The sequence below is a fragment of the Nothobranchius furzeri genome, chromosome 4 (genome assembly GCF_043380555.1).
Source record: "Nothobranchius furzeri strain GRZ-AD chromosome 4, NfurGRZ-RIMD1, whole genome shotgun sequence".
Lineage (NCBI taxonomy): Eukaryota > Metazoa > Chordata > Actinopteri > Cyprinodontiformes > Nothobranchiidae > Nothobranchius > Nothobranchius furzeri.
The window spans coordinates 53588139-53611001 of NC_091744.1; the positions used below are offsets into that span (position 1 = coordinate 53588139).

Here is a 22863-nt window from a genome sequence, read left to right on the forward strand (position 1 = left end):
GAGACAAGTGTTGAACGTGCCCAAGCCCATACTTTTGAGAGCACCATGTGAGCACCTGTGTGTTCACGCGCTTGTTTATGTAAGGTTTCTCTATAGGAGCGTCCAATAGAGAGTGTGAGGGACCACAGATCTGCCCCCAAAGATGCGTAGGAGATGGGGGGAGCTCCAAGTCCCAGAGATCCAGGCGCTGCCCCAGAACACAGGAACCCCAAGGGGACTGCAATCAGAAAGGCCCCCCGCCCCCCTCGAGAGGCGCAGAGGATCGCCCCGGGGGGCCACAACCAGCAGCCGGCAGAGTCCCGGGAGATATCAGCGGCAAGCCCACGGGCCCACCCGCCGCCTCCCACCCCCTAGCCGGCCGAGCCCGGGACCCAGCGACCCGGGACCCAGGGGCGACCACCCCCGCCGGGGACCCAGCAGAGCCCAGGGACCCAGACCCCACCAGGCAGCCACCAAAGATCTTAAACCCCCTGACCCAGGAGCCACAAACACTCAGGCAGACCAAGGCACCACACCCCACACCGGGTGTGGCAGGGGGAGGGGAGACAAAGATCTATATCATCAAAGGAGGTCCCAGGAGAGGGGAGGAGTCAAAGGCCCCACCTGACATATACAGTCATACACAAACACAGTCACACACACACTCCCTCATGCTCGCACATACACATACAACCAAAGACTTACAAAAATGCACGCCGGACACCCACTCATGCTCCCCATACACACCCTATTCACTCTGGTCCCGGTACTGCTGCACACTGGGTACAACCATCACCGGTTACCAGAGTTTGACCCTTTCTGCTGGGGTGCTGATGAGCAGGCTCCCCCGCCCAACGCCGAGCACAGCAACCCACTACCCCAGACCCCAACCAGACGGCCAGAACTCCCTCCTGGTCTCCAGCCCCAGGAAGCCAAGCAACAACAGAGGTGTGCCAAGACCCCTAGTCTCTCTCCCCCTGCTCCATTATAGTGTTGTGTGTTGATGAGGTGTATTCCATGGCTGTGGTGAGAGGGCAGTGCAGGCATTGTCTGGCCAATGCCAGCAGATGCCACCACACCACCCCACTTGCACCCACAGCCCTCGGTGTCTAAGTGCAGTTTAAAATTGGAAGTGGGCACCGGCACTCGGGAGGAGGCTGAGAAATCCCCCTGCCAAATGCCGTTGAATGTGCTCACTCCCAAGGCCCTAAGTGTGTGTTTGCGTGGAATGTCATCGGTGGAAGTGTATAAGGTGCAAATAAAATTGGGGGGCAGGTTGCCACAGGAATGCGGAAATGGGGTCCATACCCGCACTCCCTGACTTGTCCACCCCCCAAGGTCCTATGTGTATGTTTGTATGATGATGTGAGGGAGCAGGAGGAGAGAATTATGCGGGAATGGGGAGGAAATTTTTACTACATCGATATTAGAGATACTGTCCCGTGTTATATCTTGTTTAGAATAATATCGATATATATTAAAATATCGAGATATCGCCCAGCCCTACTAGAGATTCTACTTTTTATGTATTTCGTGTCAAATGGTTTTTGTCTGTTACTGTCAAATTCGCCATTTTTTGTTGACTAGTAGTGTTGTTTAATGTTTAATGCTGCCTAGCAAGATGTTTACATTAGTCAGCCAGTCTAACGTTTGACCAGAAATACAATAATCCTCTTGGACTAAATTATTACCAACTCATATTTCCTTTCTTTCTTTTTTTTTGCCCATGAGAAAAACTTGCTGAGCTGCTGTCGTCCCGGCTCCGACTCTCGCTTCACTCAGCCAGCCTGTCTGACTCCCTGAGGGGAGGGGCTGCGTCGGTGAGAAGTCTGCGGTGTCTTTCAAAATAAAAGCTTGCGAGTCAAATAATGTAAAATCAATTTTCTTCTCCTCCATGTTATTGGGGGGGGGGACAAATGCGCATTTGTCCAATATTGAAGGGGACATGTCCTACCCCACCCCCCCATCCCCCACCCCACCCCACCCCACTTCCTATGCCCTTGCCCCCCACGGTTTAGACGCGGTGCTCATGCAGGTGTCTCTTTCCGTTCCGATGCTGCTACACGCAATATTTTTAATTTATTAAGCCTACAATTTATTTTTACTCAGTAACGGATATGATTTAAAATGTAGCGAATTACAATTATTTTTTAAAAACGTACTCAAGTAAAAGTAGAAGTACAGATCTTTAAAAACGACTTAAAATGCATAAATATACAAAAAAGCTACTCAATTACAGTAATGTGAGTAAAAGTAATTCGTTACTTTCCACCTCTGAATAAAAACAAAGAATATTGACACAGAACATAGTACACAAAAATAAAAGCATATAAAGTACAATTATTTACTTTAAAATATAGAACAAAGATAAAACAGCACAGAATAGGTATACATATAAAATACATATAGAATAAAATTAACACAGTACAGATAAAGACCTAGTAGAGCACAGATGCAAGGATAGGTTAATGGAAGGCATCATGAAAAAGTTGTTTTTAATTAGTTTGATTAGTTTTTAGACCTGCGGAGAAAAAAAACCTACAAGATGCAGAAAAAAAGGATAAGCCCCCAACCTTCATATTGTCAGCAATAAACACAGCAAAACTTCACTTTCATGACCAAAAAACCCCATAAAAAATATTCAATAAATCAGGAGAGCAGGAACAAGTCTTATTTCTGATTTTACATTTTTTATTTCAATTCAAACTATTTAGACTTTTGTGTTTTCATCACATTTAGCTTGTATTTTATATAAAATAGCATCAGCTTTACAGGTTCGCTGTTCCTGTATGCTTAAAATGTTGCTAACCTAAAAAAAATTACCAAATCATTCACATGAAGTACATTTGTTTTTCATTATCTGGAAGTGTCTGATTAGTTTAAAAAACTAAATATGTTTTGTTTAATTTGGTTTTCAGAATGTCACTAGTATTCTTATACAATAATATATATATTGGTTTACTGAAATACAGAGAAATCAACTTGTGAATACAATGCTTGTTAATTAATATAGTAAGTATAGCATGTTTAACATAAGCACATTCACACATGGAAAGTATCAATGTAAATAAATCATATGGCAGTAACTCTGCTGTACTTTCATTGTGTAAAAGTAGCTCACGGGCCAGTAAAGGTTGGAGAACCCTGCAATAGATTGTTCAGCCCTAGTGGATGCTTAGATGATTGTTTAAAGTTTTCTTTCGGCTAAATCTTTGTCCACAGAGCTCACAAGCAAAATGCTTCTGTCATTTGTGGACTCCCTTGTGTGTGTTTAAATTGGTCTTTTGGCTAAATCTTTTTCCACAAAGCTCACAGGCAAAAGGCTTCTGTCCTGTGTGGACTCTCATGTGTCTGTTTAAACTTCCCTTTTCACTAAATCTATTCCCACAGAGCTCACAAGGAAAGGGCTTCTCTCCTGTGTGTACTCTCATGTGTGTGTTTAAATGTGTCTTTCGGCTAAATCTTTTTTCACAGAGTTCACAAGCAAAGGGCTTCTCTCCTGTGTGGACTCTCATGTGTGTGTTTAAACTTCCCTTTTCACTAAATCTATTCCCACAGAGCTCACATGCAAAAGGCTTCTGTCCTGTGTGGACAGTCATGTGTTTGTTTAAAGTTGACTTTTCACTAAATCTATTCCCACAGAGCTCACAAGCAAAGAGCTTCTCTCCTGTGTGGACTCTCAAGTGTGTGTTTAAATGTGTCTTTTGGCTATATCTTTTGCTACAGAACTCACAGGCGAAAGGCTTCTGTCCTGTGTGGACTCTCATGTGTGTGTTTAAAGTTGACTTTAAGCTAAATCTATTCCCACATAGCTCACAAGCAAAAGGCTTCTCTCCTGTGTGGACTCTCATGTGTGTGTTTAAACTTCCCTTTTCACTAAATCTATTCCCACAGAGCTCACAAGCAAAGGGCTTTTCTCCTGTGTGGACTCTAATGTGTGTGTTTAAATGTGTCTTTTGGCTATATCTTTTGCTACAGAACTCACAGGCGAAAGACTTCTGTCCTGTGTGTACTCTCGTGTGTGTGTTTAAAGTTGATTTTAAGCTAAATCTCTTTCCACAGAGCTCACAGGTGAAAGGCTTCTGTCCTGTGTGGACTCTCATGTGACTGTTTAAAAGTGTCCTATGACTAAAGGATTTGTTGACAGTCCTAAAATCTGACTCAGAACACCTGTTCTCATTGCAGTGATTGTCTCGGTCTCCAGTTTCAGACCCAGAGTCTGATAGCTCAGAGTCTAGAGTTGCATCATCATCATCATCATCATCATCACCATCATCATCTCCAACATCAGTCTCTGAAGAATCAGGAGTCAGTTCGTGAGAGTTCAGATCTGGGTTCCGGCTAGTTTCTAGTCCACCAGTTTCTGCTGTCGTCTGGTCAGCTGAGCTGCTGGTTGAAAAATCTCTGTCTTCTTTTTGCTTCTGATGCCACTGTGAGAACAGAGGCTTCTCTTCATCATCCTCACTCTTTATAGAAGCAACAGTGAATGGAAACCTGGCAGCATCAGTCTCCTCCTTCAAATGGAGATGTGCCCCTTCCATACTGGGCCAGAGTTTCTCCTGTTCCTCCTTTATGTGGAGAAAATCTAAGTCCTGCTGGTTGACACCAGCGCTATGTTCTTCTAGAGCTTCTTCTTTAACCAGCACCACCTGTTGAAAAGCTGTAGGAAACACAGAAAAGCTGTCGGAAACGTTCAACTGAATGTAAATGTACTGCTCTATGCCTCCTTGCATGCTCACTTATTCAGACACACCCACACAAGAACACACACACACATACACATTCTTGACTTCCCACACACAGAAACAATATCTCTCTCTCTCTCTCTCTCTCTCTCTCTCTCTCTCTCTCTCTCTCTCTCTCTCTCTCTCTCTCTCTCTCCTATAAATAGACTCTGTGAACAGATGTTCGGAGCATTTTGCCTCGTGCATTATGCCACAGTTATAACTGTTTGACTTGTCTGCTCATTGTCTCCTCTCTTCACTATAGGAAATGGGTTATTGATAAACATATTGATAAAATCCATGACATAATTTGGTCCTTCGGAAGCCGGGATCCCATTGCCTCGCAGCGCCAGGAGCTGACGCTGGAAAACTGTCGACAACCTAAATCTCCTCCGGTGCTGTGCTTTTGCTGGGGGTCGGTGTGAGGATCTTGATGTCGCGGGGGGGGGGGGGGGGGGGGGGGGGATTGCGGACCCACAAAGTACTCAAGACCTGAGTGGAGAGATTTGGTGAGGCAAGTTTATTGTTGTTTTGTGGTACCGAGTGAAAATCCTAGGTGACCAGAGGTCAAATTCTGGTGTCGTCCACCTTGAATAGGATGGCTTTAAGCAGATTCCTGGAATGCTGTTTTGGTATGGTTGAGAGATGAATGGACCAGTGTGATAACTGAGAGGTGGCCTGGCTTTGAGCGTTTATTCTTAAATAGAAACGCAACTCCAGTTGTCATTGTTGGTTGTGCGGTCAGAGAGAAAGATAAACAGATTCCGGAGATGCTGCATTGGCTGGTTTTCCGCATTTTAGCCGAAATTAGAAATGCAACTCTGGTGTGAGAAATAAGTAGACCGGTGTGGTAACTATTGAGATTCAAATTATGGTGTCGTCCGCCGTGAACAGGATGGCTTTGACAGGTTCCTTGAATGCTGTAAAGTGGTGATGATTTTAACAGATTCTCTGAATGCTGTCTGTATTTGGCTGGGTTTTGAGCATTTTAGCCGGAGAATTAGAAACGTACTCTAGTTATCTGTGTTGTTGTTTGTTGTCTTAGATGTTGTCTGCCTTAATTGTTGTTTGGATAAATGAGAGCGTGTGTGGATTTGCTTTGTACGTGTGGTATCTATGTGTGGGGGAATAAGAACTCACAAACACCTTTTGAATGAGAATGAGACATTGATGGAAATGTAAATCCAGCAAATGGGGAAAATCATCAGAGGATTGATGGAAAACATGTTTCGCTGGTATTTTGGTAACCGCTGACGTGTTGTACTTGCAGGGTAACCTTAAAGTGAGATAGCACAAGAAAGAAAAATGAGAAAATTACAAATGAACTAGTAGGATTATTGTTACGAGGATGCACAGAGCGGTGGAGAGAAAGAAAAAGGTTGAAAAAATGAAACAAAGAGAAGGAAGAGCCTGCCTAAAGAATCAGAACAATCACAGCTGTGCTCTGAGCCTGAGCCACCAAGGTCAATTGCGGCCTGAAGTTTATAACTAGAAAATAAAAATGAAAAATATAATTTGAACAGATTCTCAAAATTGTTATTTATTTGTTTTGCAGCTGCTGCAGACTTTATTGCACTTAAACCCCTCCATTTTACTTCAGTAAGTCTAGCCCATATTTCATGTTCAGAATACACGTTGTCCACGGTGTTGGACATGCAGTAAAATTATTCGCAAATTAATAAATGTTACAAACAATATTTGTTGAAATTTGTTTCATTCACACCCAAAGATGAATGAAAATAACTGTTAAAAAAATCATGGTTGAAGATTTCATAATTCATACATCAAAAGGCTAGGCGCGACCCAAATATTTAATTCCTGGTATCTGGTGACTAAGATATTTTGGACAATAAACTGTGTCACTTTTAGTGGCTGAAAGTGAAGGGGTTTAGTGGAATCCCTCATTTTGAGACGTTGACTGTTTATCAGTACTTTGTAGTAAATGAGTGCCCAAATAAAAGCTAGGAGTGTATATTTTAGTCAAAACAGTAATTAATCCCAGACCAACAAAATTTGTGACTATTGTCAAATTGCATTTTATCGCCATATTTATTTATTTTAATCTTTGTCTCTGACATTTTAAAGTAAGACAAGGGAGTTCTCAGCGAATGACAATCGAGCCCGGGCAACAGCAGACTTGGTGTGCAGTACCTGTTGAAGTCGAAAACAGCATTTTGAGCACTCTAAAATATCGGTTGTCACGAACTGAATCTCCTGGTGTCTGTCAAATGTAGAAACTTGTTCAGATCTCCGATTAGCGGACATTGTGATCAGAACAAGGGGAGAAATTGTCTGGAAGTAAAATTAAAACGAGACAGCAGATTAAAGCTGTTGTAGGGAATTTTCATTTAATAAGTTTTAATTCTTTTAGTTTTCCATGTATTCTCAGCTTGGGAACTTTTAAATGCTGGACACAAATTTCACTCTCCTCTGTGTCTAAGTTAAAGGCAGGGTACGTACGTTTCAAATGTGAAATAACTTTAAAAATGTTTAATTTTGACCATCTGACCCAGTTTTATTAAAAAAAGTAAATAATCTTTAATATTTCAATTTTCTACTAAGTCCCTCCCCTGCCCTGTAGAGCTCAGCCAATATTTCTGCATGCCTAACGCGTTGACCAATAGCGCTGCATTACCACCAGGGGTAGCTGTCAATCATCGAGAACGAGCATTAGATCTCAGCGTGCACAAGCACAACAGTGTCACGCGCCTCACTCGGCTTAGAGGACTGAAGAAACAATGCAGCGACAAAACCCCAAATTACCGATTCCTCGACTGCCTTCCACATCTCAACAAGCATTTAAAAAGTTTAAAAGCCCTTCTTCAAAAGTGGCTGTAAAACGTTTAAGACAGTCGAGTCGAATTTACATTGGAAATTGTTTTACACGATGGAGAGATTTTCGTGATCTATGTGGCCTGAAAACAGATGAAGAGTTGGCAAAGTATCTTTTGGACAGGTAAGTTATTTATTGTTTTTCAGATAAATTTACTTAAAATCTTTCTTTCACTGAAAGAAGTAATAGAGCAAACAAGCTTTGTTTGCTTAGTGTCCTATTGGCTAATGTAGCATTAGCTTGAATGCTAAGTCGACATGAATCGATGTTAGTCGTTGAACTATTTATGCTATATTTGGAAGAAGTTTGAGTAGCGAAAGGGGATTTTAGTGTTATTTGTATGGGAGCTAATGATTAGTGTGGCGTTTAACTATAGGCCATATCAGTGTATTGTTTTAAGCTCTTGTATATAACTTCAGCGTTAGCGGGGTTCAGTTAGCATCTTGAACGCTGTATTAGATGTTTACACTTTCCTGAGCTGCGTGTTTGATTAAAATGAGTAATCAGCAGCTCATGTAGTACTTGTTGAGGTCTGAGGAGATGATTCAGCAGTTAGAATTAGGTGTGATTGATCAGGAACATATCCAAAACCCTAAGTTTCCATTAGCACTGAAAGTCCTATTGTGTTTGCCTGGGTGGGCCAGTGGGCAGATTACTGTCTGGTTTTGTGGTTTTACCTACGTGAAAACTCCATATTAAAATAAAAGGAATGATAATCAGCTCGTGCCAAAATCTGTGAAGGCTGGGGAGAAACATTAGCTGTTGGAAAAAGACGTATCTGACCACAAACCTATCCAAAACAGGGTCACACTGGCTGTCAGTTAGCCTGATATCACACTATTTAGCCTGTTGCAGTCATAGCAATAGTTGAGTGCCAAATTCAAGTATTTTATTAGGTTTCCCTGTTTTGAAAAAGCAAATCATATTAAAAGGAGTGATTAACAGCTGTAATAATCTGTACTTAGTATATTTATACACTGCAATTAGATCTAAATATTATAATCAGAAGTAGTTGTTTTTATCATCAGGGAGTTTACTTAAACACTCTGTATTGACTGAGAGACAAGAAAAGAGAGAGTTGGGATTGTTTAAGAATCTTTAATTTTTATAATTATAAATTCTTACAATCTACCAGGACTATCTTAATGATGGATGCATATGGATTTGGATGTTTCGTGTTGGTGTGTGTGTGTTGTTCAGAATCTCTAGGCTGACGTAGCGAATCTGGTTGTTATGACTAGGCTACCACGAGGCTTCAGAAGCTGATGACATGAGCCGCCATTTTGTGCCGTGACCACGTACCCTGTGGAGCCTCCCGTGTAGATCAGGAAATGCCAGGCCCTCGGACCCTTGGATGTACTGAAGCTGGTGAAACAGCGGTCGCAGCACTACAAAGCCCGTCTGTGGGTCGACTCCGGTAGCAGTCGGCAGGCATCAGCAAGTTCACTCTTATTTTGAAGGAACGTCGTCTTGTTGTTCAAACGACAGAAATCCAGCTTGACAGTTCTCAGCTTAAAATAGGAAAGTACAGCTGACCAGTCTGTACTTCTCTTTTGGCGGTGATGGATTGAGAGCTGGTTGAAAACAATGCTGAGAGTATGATGTAACTCCTTTGGAGCTCGGATCGAACAGAGCTGAGGTTAAAATGGAACTGAGTTTAAAATGGCGTTGCCTTGTTTTATATCTCCCAGTTGTTTATAATTCTTAGTAAACCGGATTGGACAAATTAAGTAAACAACCCAGATTCTCTCTACGACAGACGAAAGTTCTGATTGGTTGAAAACAATGTGTCATGCGTTTCCATGTCAATGCAGATCAGTCTGTCTGGTGCAGTCCTGTTTATTCATTAAACACATAACTCATGACATCTTTATTTCACAGATCATTCACCTAATTATTAATGATCAACATATGCTCTGATTAGCTTTATCACGAATAAAGAACTTTGATTAATTAATGGAAAGCGTTCTTCTTCTCTTCTCTGTCTCTTCTCCTGGAATGTAAACATACTGAACCCAGCATCCGACCTTGGCGATGTTACTGTGTGAAGGGGCAGCTGTTAAGGGCAGACAATAGGATCTTAATAACGCTACACAGCTCATGTTGAACTCAGTTGGCTGAGGAGATACTTTATCAATTACAATCAGATTTGTCTTAGCAGGTAAATGTAAAAATATAATGTGATTTGAATGCTCCATGCTACAGTCAATTATTTAGTAGTTTCTCTGACCTTCATTTCATTATATCTTACAATAACATAGAAGTGTAAACTAAGAGATGGCTATATAACATAATATTGTGTGTTTCTTTTACTTGTTTAGCCTGTGATCACTACCTTTTATTTTAATATGGGCTTTGTTTTTACAGTCATCAGTCCAAATATGAAGCATCAGCATCAACACCATTGAAATGCCAACTGTTTATTTCTCCAACACCAGTGCCAGCTCTGTCTGGCATTCATGGAGAATCATCTGAAAGGTAAATAGCTGCGTAAAAACCTCTACCAGGAATATTATAATTTTCCCTCTGTTTGTTTTAAGTTAGTGGTGGATTATTTTGAAGAAATTCTGGAAATGGGATAGTGAATGACTATAAAAAATGTATATAAATAAATAAATAAGTACAACTATATTTTATATAGCGCCTCTCAAGATAAAACTCTTGAGGCGCTTCACAACAACAACTAAATTTAAAATATTTAAAAAAATTATTATTTTAAACAAAGTTTATGATAAAAAAAACAACACAATTGTGTTTTTAAAATTTAAAGAAAGAGACAGGAAATTATTTGTAAAGAAGGAATTCAGTGGATACAGAGAAATGCGTAATAAGTAGAGGGGGAAAAATAAGGAGAGGGTGATGATGACGGTCAATAGACGAGGTCTATTACCTTCAAAATGACAAAATATGTATTGATTCTAATCATACTCTTGTGCTTGTATTTTATTTTCATAGGTATGATAATTTGGAGGAGGTGATGGAAAAAGGTGAAACTAAAAATGAAGGATCTTCACAAATGTAAGTACAAGGTTGTATCTGATTATGGCTGTCACATTTGTCAGGAAAAGTAAACAATAATTACTTTTTTAGGTTATCTTGTGTGGGAATTGAAGAGAACATTGATGAGGAAGAGTACAACAATATTCAAAACTCTGTGTAAGTATTCAGATGTTAATAAAATGTGTCTAATTTTCCATACTGAAAACTTTTTTTTGTATAGATTCAGGATAGAATCATCAGATGACACATGGCCACCAGAGAACCAGAAGTTGATTCATCTTCAGAGGAGGACGAAACCATCGAGATGGACAGTGGTACTGATGACAGCGGTGATGAGGACTACACGCCTTATATACACATCAGGGAATTCCTTTCGTTTAACATTCTATAAAACTGCAATAGCGCATAGATAATAAAATGCTTTTGTTGACAGGACTGGAGCAGCATTACAAAAAACATTACTACTTGACTCTGCATGAAATTAACAGAGGATACAGTTCATGACTGTAATATCCCAGAAGCAACTGATGCAACACCCGTACCAGATAAAGTAGTGGTCAACATTCCTGGAGACATAATTGGTCAACAGGTTTCCATGGTGTACCACAAGTGTATGCAGCAGCTTGCAGAGTTCCTCCTCTTGCCAGCCCAAATATGTACAGAGAAAGACCCACAAACATCTGAGGAATGTGGTGCCTCTGCACCATTCATTATCAACATTTCTTCACGAGGAACAGCTATGATTGTCAAATGGGTATGTTCTTATACATAACAATCCTGTTATGTTAAATTCTTGTTTTAGATATACAGCAAATTTGGAGGCGTTTCACAACCATCTCCTTAAGTATGCAAGCAAAAGATTCAGTTACATCCCACCTGTTTACGAGGCCCAAATACTGCTTGCTGTGTTGGATTACAATCACCACTCACATCGAGAAGTGACGAGGAGAGCAGATGGGTCGATACAGTACGTATTTATTTATTTACTTTTTTTTAATAAAACATGAATGAATTCATAATTCACTGGTCCAGTTTTAGTCGTTTTTTATGAACAACTTCCTCAGATGAACAACCACAACGCTCCTAACTGCTACATATTGGTTTAACAACATGCTGTCAAGTGGCCAACTGTAGAATAACAGAAACCCCACGTTTTCAATAATAGCGCCTCCAGGTGGGGCTTACCTAAATTACTTTTAATTTAAAACATTTTTTCAGCTAATTTGTTGGATACTACACGTTATGGCATGTGTCATTTCAGAGCCCATAAAATATTCTACAAAAAAATCTAGATGCTGGAGGCTGTATTCTGAGAAGGTGGCAAAAGACTACTCCAACATCCCAGAGATCCAAACGATGATCATCAACCAACGTTTGACAAGCAAGAAAGGTCTTCCTCAACGCTGCAAGCTAAGGCCTGAGGATCCAAGGCGTTATGGCTTGCTGTCCGGAGTTCCTGCACCATCAACAGAGGAACTTCTACAACACCTACGGACTCGCAGTGATGGTAAAATAAAACATTATCTGCCTTACATCTTCCACACAATAGTCCATTGCTAATTGAGTTTATTTTTTATTTACAGGTAAAACTTTGCCAAAGACATAGGTGTTGGGGGAGGCAAGAGAAAACCCTAAACATTCTTTATTTTTGTGTTTCCTTTTTTTTGTTTGAAAATAAAGACATTTTTTTGCGAAATAAGGACTAATAATTTAAAAATGTATGTAAAATGCTGGAGGTAGATGTTAAGTTTGTGTTGTTGTGCAGGAGTTTAACATTTATTATGCTTTAGAACATTTTATTAGAGCATCAAACAAAAATATATAAAAAAACTAACTGATGAAAAATATTAAATATATACTAATATTTACAATCGTCTTGGAAGAAAGCCAATGTAATTACCATTGGGGTCAGGGAATTTTTCCCTTATCCTCCAGATAACACAGCTTGGGATTACTACCCTGTGCCCTCCACCAAGTTTTCCATGCTGCCATGCTACAAACTGTCTGTAAGCTGCATGGCGGAACTGTCTGTTGTCCTCACCAGGGTCCGGTATGGCGTCAGAGGCGTGCCACAACCCGTGCACGCGGATTGGGTCCACATGGAAAACTTTCTCTTTCAGTCGTGAACACTTTACTGAGCGGCTAGAATCTCCGTTTCTGGGCTTCAACGTCAGAAAACAGCTGAGTGAACTCGGCGCTGAGTGCGACGAGTGTTTAGTTTGTCCGAGACAGCGGAGCTGCAAACACTAGCAGCAGGCGCTGGAAAAAACTCAAAGGAGGGGGCGCGTCGGCTCCGGGCTGATGCCGCAAAGCATCATGGGAGTTGAAGTCTTTGCGGTAAAATCGGCCAGCGTGCCAGTTTTAATATATTTTTGATATTTATTTCGCGGGCCACATAAAAATGCTCCGCGGGCCGCATCTGGCCCGCGGGCCTTGTGTCTGACATATGTGGCTTAAGGTATATCAGACACAGAAGATAAATGCATTATTTGACCATTATGATCCAAAGGGGTTCAAATGAAGGTATGTGAACTTCTTTGGTTTTTTGAAGATGTTTCACTTCTCATCTGAATAGCTTTGTCAATTTTGGCTGGAATATGGGGGTGGGGGTGGGGGTGGGGGAAGCCCATAAAGCATAGCTTTATGTTGTTGCTTGTGCTCTGTTCTGTTGTTGTTGCTTAACAAGCAGAAGCTACCAATGCATATATGCATAGTCTCTGTAAAGACTGGGCACAGCTGCAGTTTCTTTCAGTGGATGGAGACACGCCTTGTGGGGGTTTAAGCTTGGTTTATGCTTCACGCATTCACTTTCCGCTTGGTGATGCGGCTCGCGGATGGAACGCGCTTCACAACTCGCAGCGTTTATGGTTCATGCAGCTTGTCTCTGCGGTGAGCCAATATTGTCCCAAACTGAACGGGGCAGCATGGAGCTCCACAGCATGCATCCAACACTACACCATAGTAGAAGTAAAAATTACTGTTGTTTACAACATAGCATTCCAGCATTTTAACAGCGTCCTCGTCTTTTCCGACAGTGTGAGCTATTTCTCTCCAAGAATTAACAACATGTTGATCACGGTGATCTCTGAGAGCTGAATCATACAAATGTCTGTATTTACGAACCTCTGCCATACTAGTTCTTGCCAGTCCGCCATGTTTTTCTGCGTCCGTCCGTCCGCGTGGTTAGAAATTTTCCTAGGTGCGCGTTGTGGAAATTTTGGGCCGTGCGGAGACGCGGTGGAGGGGCGTGGTTGTTAAAATGACACAATTTTGCCGCGCGGAGTCGTGCGGACCTCGCGGACACGTCAAGCATAAACCAAACGTTAGACTCTTGAATAGCCCAATAACATCCTCTTCCAGGATGGTTAGTGGCGTGTTGGAGGAGGGGAGACATGCCTTTTGTGGGGAGACTTCTGGGGCCATGGAGGTGTAGGTGACCTTGTTGAAATGGAGATGTAGCTGATGTGTGATGTCCTGGTTGGCTGTTGGGCCATCATAGCGGCAGCCAAACTCTCTTTCTACAGTCACTGATTAGAACTTGTTTAGCCTGTTGACTATAGAGCTCCGGACCCCACGTGACTCTCAGTTAGTAGACGCCATTTTGGCAGGAAAAAAGGTAAACAAACACGGATGTAACCATGAACGTGAATGGGATCCGCTTGGATTTTACTTCGTCGGAGTTTACTTCACACTTTAAAACCGAAGAAATCGTTTTATATAGTCAGAAATTACAAAGACTAAACATCTCCGACCACCGTGCCCCTGGGATACTTTTTAAAAACGCCAGAAGCTGTCGGAGCGGACTTCTTACCGGACCTGGCCAGGGAACCCCTTGGGATTCCCCCGGCCGGAGGAGCTGGGGAGAGGTCTGGGACTCTCGACGCTACTGCCCGCTCCGACGCCAGAAGCTGTCGGAGCGGACTTCTTACTGGACCTGGCCGGGGAACCCCTTGGGATTTACCCGGAGGAGCTGGCTCCGGCGGCTGGGGAGAGGGAAGTCTGGGACTCTCGACGCTCTGGCCCCGTAACCCGACTCCGGATAAGCGGATGAAAATGGATGGATGGACAAATAACAGATTTACACGTAAGTAGTTTAAATAGAGTGCTGTGCTGTTTGAATGTATAAACTGAACGCTAAGAGAAATCACTAGTTTGATTTTTTTTTCCGTGAATAAAATAAATATGTCAGGCAGGAGCGTCTCAGGATCTGTCTGAGATCTGTCTCGGTGAGACAGATAATAGCAATCCAAAGTGCTTTTTATGTGTGATCTGACAATTGATCAACCATTGCTTAAAACTTAAATACAGCTTAGCCGATTAATTGCTGTGATCATAAAACACGTAAACGGCAGCACGCAGAAATCACGAGGCAACGTTTTACGTGATGTTTACTTGTTGATATGAGTAATAAGACAGAAAAAGCCATGCTTAAATAAGTTTAGGAAGCCCACTAAGAATCGTAATAAAAGCATTTAAAATAAACACCATACACAGTTGAGGAAACGTTGGTTTAAGTACCTGATATGAAGTGGTCGCTGCATAAGCGAAAACCTTTACTCTCGGGATCCCACAGTTTCATTTTAGCCCGGTCACTAGTGCGTTTTATTACAATGATCCAACGTTTGCGGCGCTCCGGATCTTGGGGAATCCTGTAGATAGCTCATTCCTTATGTCTTCTGCGTCTGTTCTGCATCCTGGGGCACAACAGGAATCTACCATATTTCCTGTCTGATTGAGTTTTCTGACAATAACAAATAGTCCAGCTGCCGGCTTCTGCCTGCCTAATGGCGCCGTTTCGATTTGAACTGTTGCATGCCGGGAGATGTGACGTCAATTCCCGGAGCTCTATAGTCTAAGGAGCTTTGAAAGAAAAGCGCCTGGACTTCTTTGAGTTGCTTGAAGACGTGTCACCTCTCATCCGAGAGGCTTCTTCAGTTCTAAGGTCAAATGGTGGAGAGTCCCAGATTCAAACCCAGTGGGAGTTTCCCCCCGGAGAGGGAACAAAAGACCCCCTGATGATCTTCTACATAAACACATGAGCCTATGTGTGAGGGTGGGTGTGGGTCCTATTCAGCCAGAGTTTCAGGTGAGCTCATTGTGAAGCCTGGCCCCACCATATCATGTGAATTCCTGAGGTCAGATGGCCCAGGATCAAGCCCTCACAATGCCGCTCTAAAAATGGTCCCATCCCGGAAGTAAGAAAAATTGCAGTTCCACCCTCATCCGCTGGGGGCTGGTACCAGAAGCGAGCAAATCCTCATTGACTCCCATGTTAAAAATGCCATTTTCACAGCAGAAATAAACATGTTTACAGCCTGGTTCCAAAAATTGTTTTTTGTCTAAATTATCTAGTTTATACTCATGACAACTCTGAGGGGGGGTGAATTTTTTTCTCACTCTTCTGTTTAAGTGTATTGAAAGCCTAAAATTCTGTATAATTAATGAGCATCCGACCCACGTGACCGCCGCCTCAGACCCACGTGACCACAGAGCTAGCTCCGTGGAAAGGCCTCAGTACAGCCTCGGTCTGGCCTGGAAACTGTTCCGGGATTTTGAGTCTGTGTGTTTGTGTATTCTGTTGTGGATATTATTGGTGCAATTGTTGGACAAAATGACTTGCTGTGGTATTAATTGCACTAATAGAGCGTCCAAGGAGTCTCCACTTCATTTTTTCGGTAAGTTAAAATCTATATTTGTATTTTATGTCACTGCCGCGCCTTTAAACTAGCTGAGTTTACCGAAGTAGCTAGCTAACTATCAGTTTAACATGTAGCATGTACTGTTTAACCATGAAATTTAAATGTAAAATACGGTAAAATAATTAATAGGGCATATTTCGATGGGTAAAAGGGTAAAGGTGTTTTCATCTGAACCCTTAAAATCTCCAGCAGGCTACGCTGCACTATTGACGTGTTAGCGCGCGGCGCTAACAACTTAGCGATGTGACATGTCTCTGAGAAAGCGTAAAAACACGGACGCTTCTTCTGAAGCAGAAAATAACACTTCTTCTTAAGCAGAGTAGGATGTTGGCTCATTCACGGCTGAGCCGGACTGAGCTCGATAACATTGACCAAGCACAGCCACTGGGTCGTTGTAGCTGCCACCAGGCCTGCTGAAGGAACACCAGCGGGTTTCATCATGTTTTTATTATTTTTATCAGCTGATAGCAGTTAAAATTATGGAAAAAAAAAAAAACTTTTATCTGTTTTTGATAACTTAATGCCCAGGAAGAGCATCTTCTCTAGACATTAAATATAACCCAAATGTTTTATTATGAGCAGATCTGATGAAGGTGTAGACAAGCAGTCTGCAAAGTAAAAATTGTTTAGAGTCCAAACTCTTACTAAAGCTTTTGAAAAGAAAAAATGGTTGAATTTTGAGAAATATCCACAGCAGGGGAGCGAGACCTCTGAAAAATGTATATTTTCTCTGAATTCATAGAATAATGTGAGGATTCTGGGAAAAGTTGGGATTCTGAGATTAAAACGTAAATCTATCTAATCATAATTCTGGCAGTTTTTGTGTCCTTCTGCTGTGGAAAGTCGTGCAACATGAAGATACTGAGAAGATGCTTAAAACCTGTATTTTTATTCCATCCATAAATCAAATCATGAGCTATTTTTTTAATCCAAATTTGATCCAAAGGGCCATCGTTGGTTCCAGACCCGTTCTACAACATTCCTCTAATCTTAAAGTCATCATCAGTTTCTTCATTTTAACAAATATTTATTTGTTAAAATATTTAATATTTATAACTGGAATATTTGTTCCTCTCTCTCCCACTGCAGTTAGTCCTGTCCTGCAACCCTGTTTTTGCAGCTTAGTGAAGCCAACCATCACTAACCTGGGGGTGGTTTTGGACCCAGAGATGCGGATGGACTCCCACATTAGCCAGGTGGTTAGATCCTGCTTTTTCCAGCTTCGCCAGCTTCCAAAGATGAAGTCCATCCTGAAAGACGTGTCATATTTTCTCCCCAAGCCGGACCTGACCACAGATATACTGCAGCTAGGTGAGTTGGTAGATAGTGCTTGATGTTAGAAGTCTGTATGCCATCAGATAAACTGGCTCTTTTTTGGGGGGTGAGGCTTATATTGCAGTACGCTCGAGTCAGTAATTTCCGGTAAGTATTTTAAAGCCAGATACTTAATTAGTTCTTTGTATGAAGTTTTCCTCTAGGTGATCCAGAGAGGCTTGACCTTTGGGTGAGCAACCAAAGAGGAGAGGGCTGGACTCCCAATTCATTCTCCCGCTTGTGCAGTGAACACTTTGAGAGTCATCACTTCACCACGGACTCCAGGGTACAAACACATTACTTCATATTTTGGTTGAGATTTAAAAAATTGAAGCATTAGCTGTATAATATACCGATGTTACATTGCTGTGTAACTAGAAGAAAATCTTCCCCACCCTTGAATTGCCTGTGACTAGGGCTGTTTAGATGGGAAACAATCATGTTATTAATTTCCATCTAATTCTATGGTTAATTACTCAGAGAAACAAATTAATTTTTGGACAGTCTTTAATGTGTAACTTTATGTATTTGGATGAATGACAAATATTCATGTTAAACTAAAACGTTAGGCATTTAGGGGGAAAAAAACAAAATAATAAACATTAAACAGATGTCAAATAAATCAAACTGTAATTAAACTATATATTTTCAAAGTCTCGATTCTGGATAAAATCCAACAACATATGCTTTATAAATAACAAACACTACACATGCCTTTTACACACACACACACACACACACACACACACACACATGCAAGCACATTCACTCACACACACAGTGCTCTGGTGTACCAGTGTGTTCTTCAGAAGCTGACTTTGTCTGATGTGTGTATATGTGAATCTCTTTTTTTTTTAATTAAGTAATTATGTTTTTTTATTTTAGGGGAGAGTTTACCTGAAGGACACCTACAATCTTCTCGTCCTTTAAGGTCAAAAAACCTGTTCCAAGAAGGGAAGAACAGGTAAGTAGGAATGACAAGGTAAGTTTTGAACGTCATCAGCTTATCTGAAAGTAAGATTTAAAAGACCCTATCATCTTTGGTGATCTCCCGCCTACACAACATCCTTTGTTCTAATGGTGAAATTAATTCAAGCTGATCTTTAACCTGCTGACCTCTATAACTTTATTCCTGTTCCTAATTACAAAGAAACACCTGTGCAGAGGAGGTGTTTTGAAGGTGACAGTTTCTGCTTATCAAGCAATAATTGACAGTTACAATAAAGCCTGATTCATGCTTCTCTGTCAGCTCCAACAGGGAGAGACACGCACGCACGGACGGGGACGTTTAGCTCTCATAATTCTCCGTCTCCTGGGGAGTGTTGCAAAGCAATTCCTGGACCGGACAGCAGAGGGCGGTGAGCTGTTCTGTGATATCCTCTCATGTATTTGTCCAAAATAGTGTGATGATATTGTGTTTTTTTTTACATAAGAGACTTTTTAACTGACAAATTTGTCTCATTCTCCTACACCTCTTCATGGGCTTGCCACCTCTAAACCCACGATTCCTGTCATTTCCGTCTACAAATAAAACGCTTGCTGTGCATCGTTTCACTCCTCCAGTCACGGGGAATAAAAACGTTCATGTTTTTAGAGTTTTTTTGCAAGGTGTTCTTCAAGTTTCTCCTTGTCTGTTGCTAGTTATCCTCGGCTCTTTGTTTTTGAGTGCGCAATGGCGGCGCCTAAGCGTGACTCTCAGTGACGAGCCAGGTCCCCAAACTGCCCCTCCCGCGGAGAAGTGTAATCACATTTTACACAAGGGCGGCTCCGGTGCCCGCCAGTAAAGGGCCTGTCATTTCACATACGCCATTACGCCGTCCGTGTGGTTTCCCCTCATCCAGCCACGTCCATTTAAAGAGCATCACAGCTAGAGATAACACACACACACACACGCGCAAGCACGCACACACACACACACAGGTTCTTTAATGACAGAGTTTAGGCCCTTCAGGCAAAATCTGAAAAAGTTTTTCTTTCATGTCGTCGCTGATCGACAATTATTTCAGTCACACATACACTTTTAAAACCTAATTTAACTGGTAACAAGGAGAGCAGCTTTGATTTGATTTCCTGAAGGTGTTTCTGTGACATTTAAAGTAGATTAATTTATTAAGATTTAAACAGAGGAGACAGAATAATAAGAGCAGATCTTTGGGCCCATCCCACCTCTACGTTGGTGGACCGGTTGACGTTCACCAGATAAAAACAAAACCTTTTGAACTGCACATTGCTGAATATTTTGGTGTACTTGCATGATAACGTGCATTCATTTGCATTTGATGTAGCATTTTCACTTCCAGATGAAAGAGAAACCTAAGAAAACCTAAAGTAAGATCCGTTCTAGACCATAAAACAGGATGGAAACGACAACGGCATCCTGACCAATCAGCAGCTTGCGCAGTCCGTCTCGTTAAACAGATGTTTAAAAAAGTGGGCTCGACTCCGTGCGTACGTGCGTGCCTGCTGGGGCCCTACGCAAGGACGGAAAATGGAGTTGTGTGTCTCCGCACTGACGCAGGAGAAGCATGAATCAGGCTTAAGATCAACCCTCCTATATTCATGAAACCAAAGAAGTCCAATTATCTTCTTTAAAAATCCATTTGATGTCATACTGAACAACTGTTGTATTTGATTCTAATTTTAATGATTCTGTTTCAGGTGGAAATGCTGTGTGATTCCTGTGCCATGTGGCCCATGACCTGTGTCTGCCCGGTTCTGGATGTGGCATAGCTGAGTTCTCTGTTGCAAGGTTTTCTGGAGCTTGGGGCCGTTCCAGAGTGCACCTGATCCTTGGAGGTGTAACACTTCACATCCCAGCACACGCACGAACACTTGCTTGTTGATGTTTGTTGTTCATGATGTTTGCGGTTCATGGTTTACATGTTTATAGTTGTTAATCCCACGTTTTCTTGATGACTCTTAGAAATGTTTCTTCACAGGTGCAGCTGCTGGTTGCTGTTTTTATGTTGGTTTCCTAGTAGAATTAATTTTTCCTCCTATTTACTTGTTTATCCTCTATCAGCAGTCTTTATTCCAGATTGGTTCAGCATTTACATGCTGATGTGGCGATACGTAACCCAAACCAATATTACTCAAGGGGAACCTCGTACACATTAAGGCTCCTCTTAATAGAGCAAATCTGTTCAGCACATTCTGACAGACAGAACACCATTCTTCTGTCATGTTGCTGTACAGGACATTATTAATTTTTCTATTTAAAAATAAGTAGTATTACATTTAAAGAGCAATACTTTCACGTTATCATTTTCCAACAGTTTCTGTTTACCTGTATTTTGTTATTTTTCAATTAAGAATGAAAAATTATTTAAGTTTGGTTTTTGTTGCACACAAATATATATCTGTAAAAAATATCTACAAAGCTAATGTTTACATAACAAGTATGATTGGGTTTTGCAATACAGCACTCTGTTTATTTTAGTAAGATTTTTAAACCAAGTAAAGTTAGTAAAGAACACATTTCTATTGGCTGCTAAGAAACTGTTGGGATTTAAAATGGGCCTGTTGTACAAATAACTTGTAAATGATTATTCCTCACTTTTGTCTTAACCAAAGAAATTCCAGTAATTGAGCAAAAACATTTATTTTTTACACTACGTTGTATAACACAGGGCACAAAGTGTCGACACATTAAAAAAAAAAACTTAATAATAAACTGGGCCCAGAGAGCTGATGAGTGAGTGTAACAATGTGGTTTGAACGTATGTACAGTCTATGGGTTTGAAGGAAGAACAGTTCAACAGTGTAATGGCTACAGATAAATTACATCAACACATTAGCTATAACAGTCAGGGATATGTTTATCCTGTTTGCCTGAAAATAAATCTGTCCTAAAGGCCAAATTCAAAAGCAGCGAGACTCCCACCTGGAAGTGTTTCACTGCTTTTGGAGCTGGCCTTTAAGACAATCAGCAATATTAGTTAAAAATATATCATTTCCCCTATTAGTGAAATGAACTCTGTCTGACAAAAATATCCCTGGACTGTCATGTCTGATGTGAGGATGCACAACAACAGCACCATTTAAACTAGAAATGAAAGTAGCCATTACACTGTTGACGAACCTCCGGGCCTTCTCAATTTTGGCAGGTTTTACACCTGCCCTCCATCTACGCCTTTGGGTGATGGACGACATGATGATGGTCATTTGAGGGTGGAGAAGGTGAAGCCGGTGCAGGTCCTCCATCATGTTGACCAGCTTCACACTGCTGACCACCCCCAAGTCATTGCCGCCGCAGTGAATGATGAGGACATCCGGAGCTGCTCTTCCATGCCGGGTGTGAAAAATGGGAGAAGGTCTTTCCACCTCAGTCCGCCCCAACCGAACCAGGAGACACAGACGTCAGGGAGGCCAAGGTTGTCTCCGAGGGTGTCTGCAGCTCTCTGGGCTCCACGCCTCACGTAGCTGTCTCCAATGATCCAAATGGCTATGGAGAAAAAATAACAGGTTTGGCCTAGCTGTTTAAAGTACAGAACCATACATGAAGTGGTCAAGACAAGTACTTGGTACTTACACTTGCGTTGTGTAGCTGATGTTGGAGACACACAGGCTGCCATGGTGACCTTTTAACAGATCTAAGAAAAAAATGTAATAAAAGAATGAAACTTAAAAACTCCCAGACCTCATGTCATATTTACTAATCAGCTATGGCTGATTTATTGTTTGGAACACAGTGAGTTACACTAATTCTAATATATTTTTATTTCTATTACACATACATACTTTTTTAACTGTTATTTTCACTTGACTGTTACCAGGCTCTCTTGTTCTGGTTCTCGTGATAATTCTGTGTCTTCCAGTAAGTTATCTTGTGCTTACTTCATCTGTATAATGTCTCTTTAGGCTAGTTGGCTGTACAAGATACAAACAAGTATTACGTTTTGGAAATATATGAAATGTATTTAGGCTGCTAATTTAGCTCGAATACTAATAACTGCCATATTTTCCAGACTATAACTCGCACTATTTTACATAATCTGGCTGGTCCTGCTACTTATACTCCGGAGTGACTCATATAACAAAATATGTAGACTACACCGCGCTGCTGCGGGCCGACTCCGACCCGTGGCGCGCTGTTGTTCATTCTGTTATGGTTACCGGTGCTTGTCTTGCAATGTGAAACGCTTGGTCTCAGATTTTGTAAGAAAGATAATAAAATGTCCCCCCAAAATACGACTTAAATATATTTTCTCTTCTTCATGATACATTTAATGGCTGGTGCAACTCAGGAGTGATAGCGCCGAAAAAAACTGTACTGAAAACTTGCTCAAAGCAAAATGTTTTCATTACGGAAATA

The 22863-nt window shown here is 41.4% G+C and overlaps 2 protein-coding genes across 4 annotated transcripts in view; both read right to left on the bottom strand.

Moving 5' to 3' along the window:
* LOC139069629 (spectrin alpha chain, non-erythrocytic 1-like) overlaps positions 1-22863 on the bottom strand; it is a 71383-nt gene that overhangs the window by 41644 nt on the left and 6876 nt on the right. The window contains exons 2-3 of one of the 3 annotated variants that reach the window (XM_070550271.1): positions 22081-22141; positions 18497-21993 (exon numbers count right to left, since the gene is read on the bottom strand). The exons of the other annotated variants lie outside the window; for them this stretch is intronic. Of the exons in view, the coding sequence (XP_070406372.1) occupies positions 21767-21993; positions 22081-22123 (270 nt within the window). The 5' untranslated portion in view covers positions 22124-22141 and the 3' untranslated portion in view covers positions 18497-21766. Of the gene's footprint in view, positions 1-18496; positions 21994-22080; positions 22142-22863 lie in introns of those variants that run through there. 3 annotated transcript variants of the gene reach the window in all.
* Positions 2648-5140, bottom strand: LOC139069627 (gastrula zinc finger protein XlCGF57.1-like). Its single transcript, XM_070550261.1, has one exon. The coding sequence runs from the start codon at positions 4710-4712 to the stop codon at positions 3225-3227; it is 1488 nt and encodes a 495-aa protein (XP_070406362.1). The 5' UTR covers positions 4713-5140; the 3' UTR covers positions 2648-3224.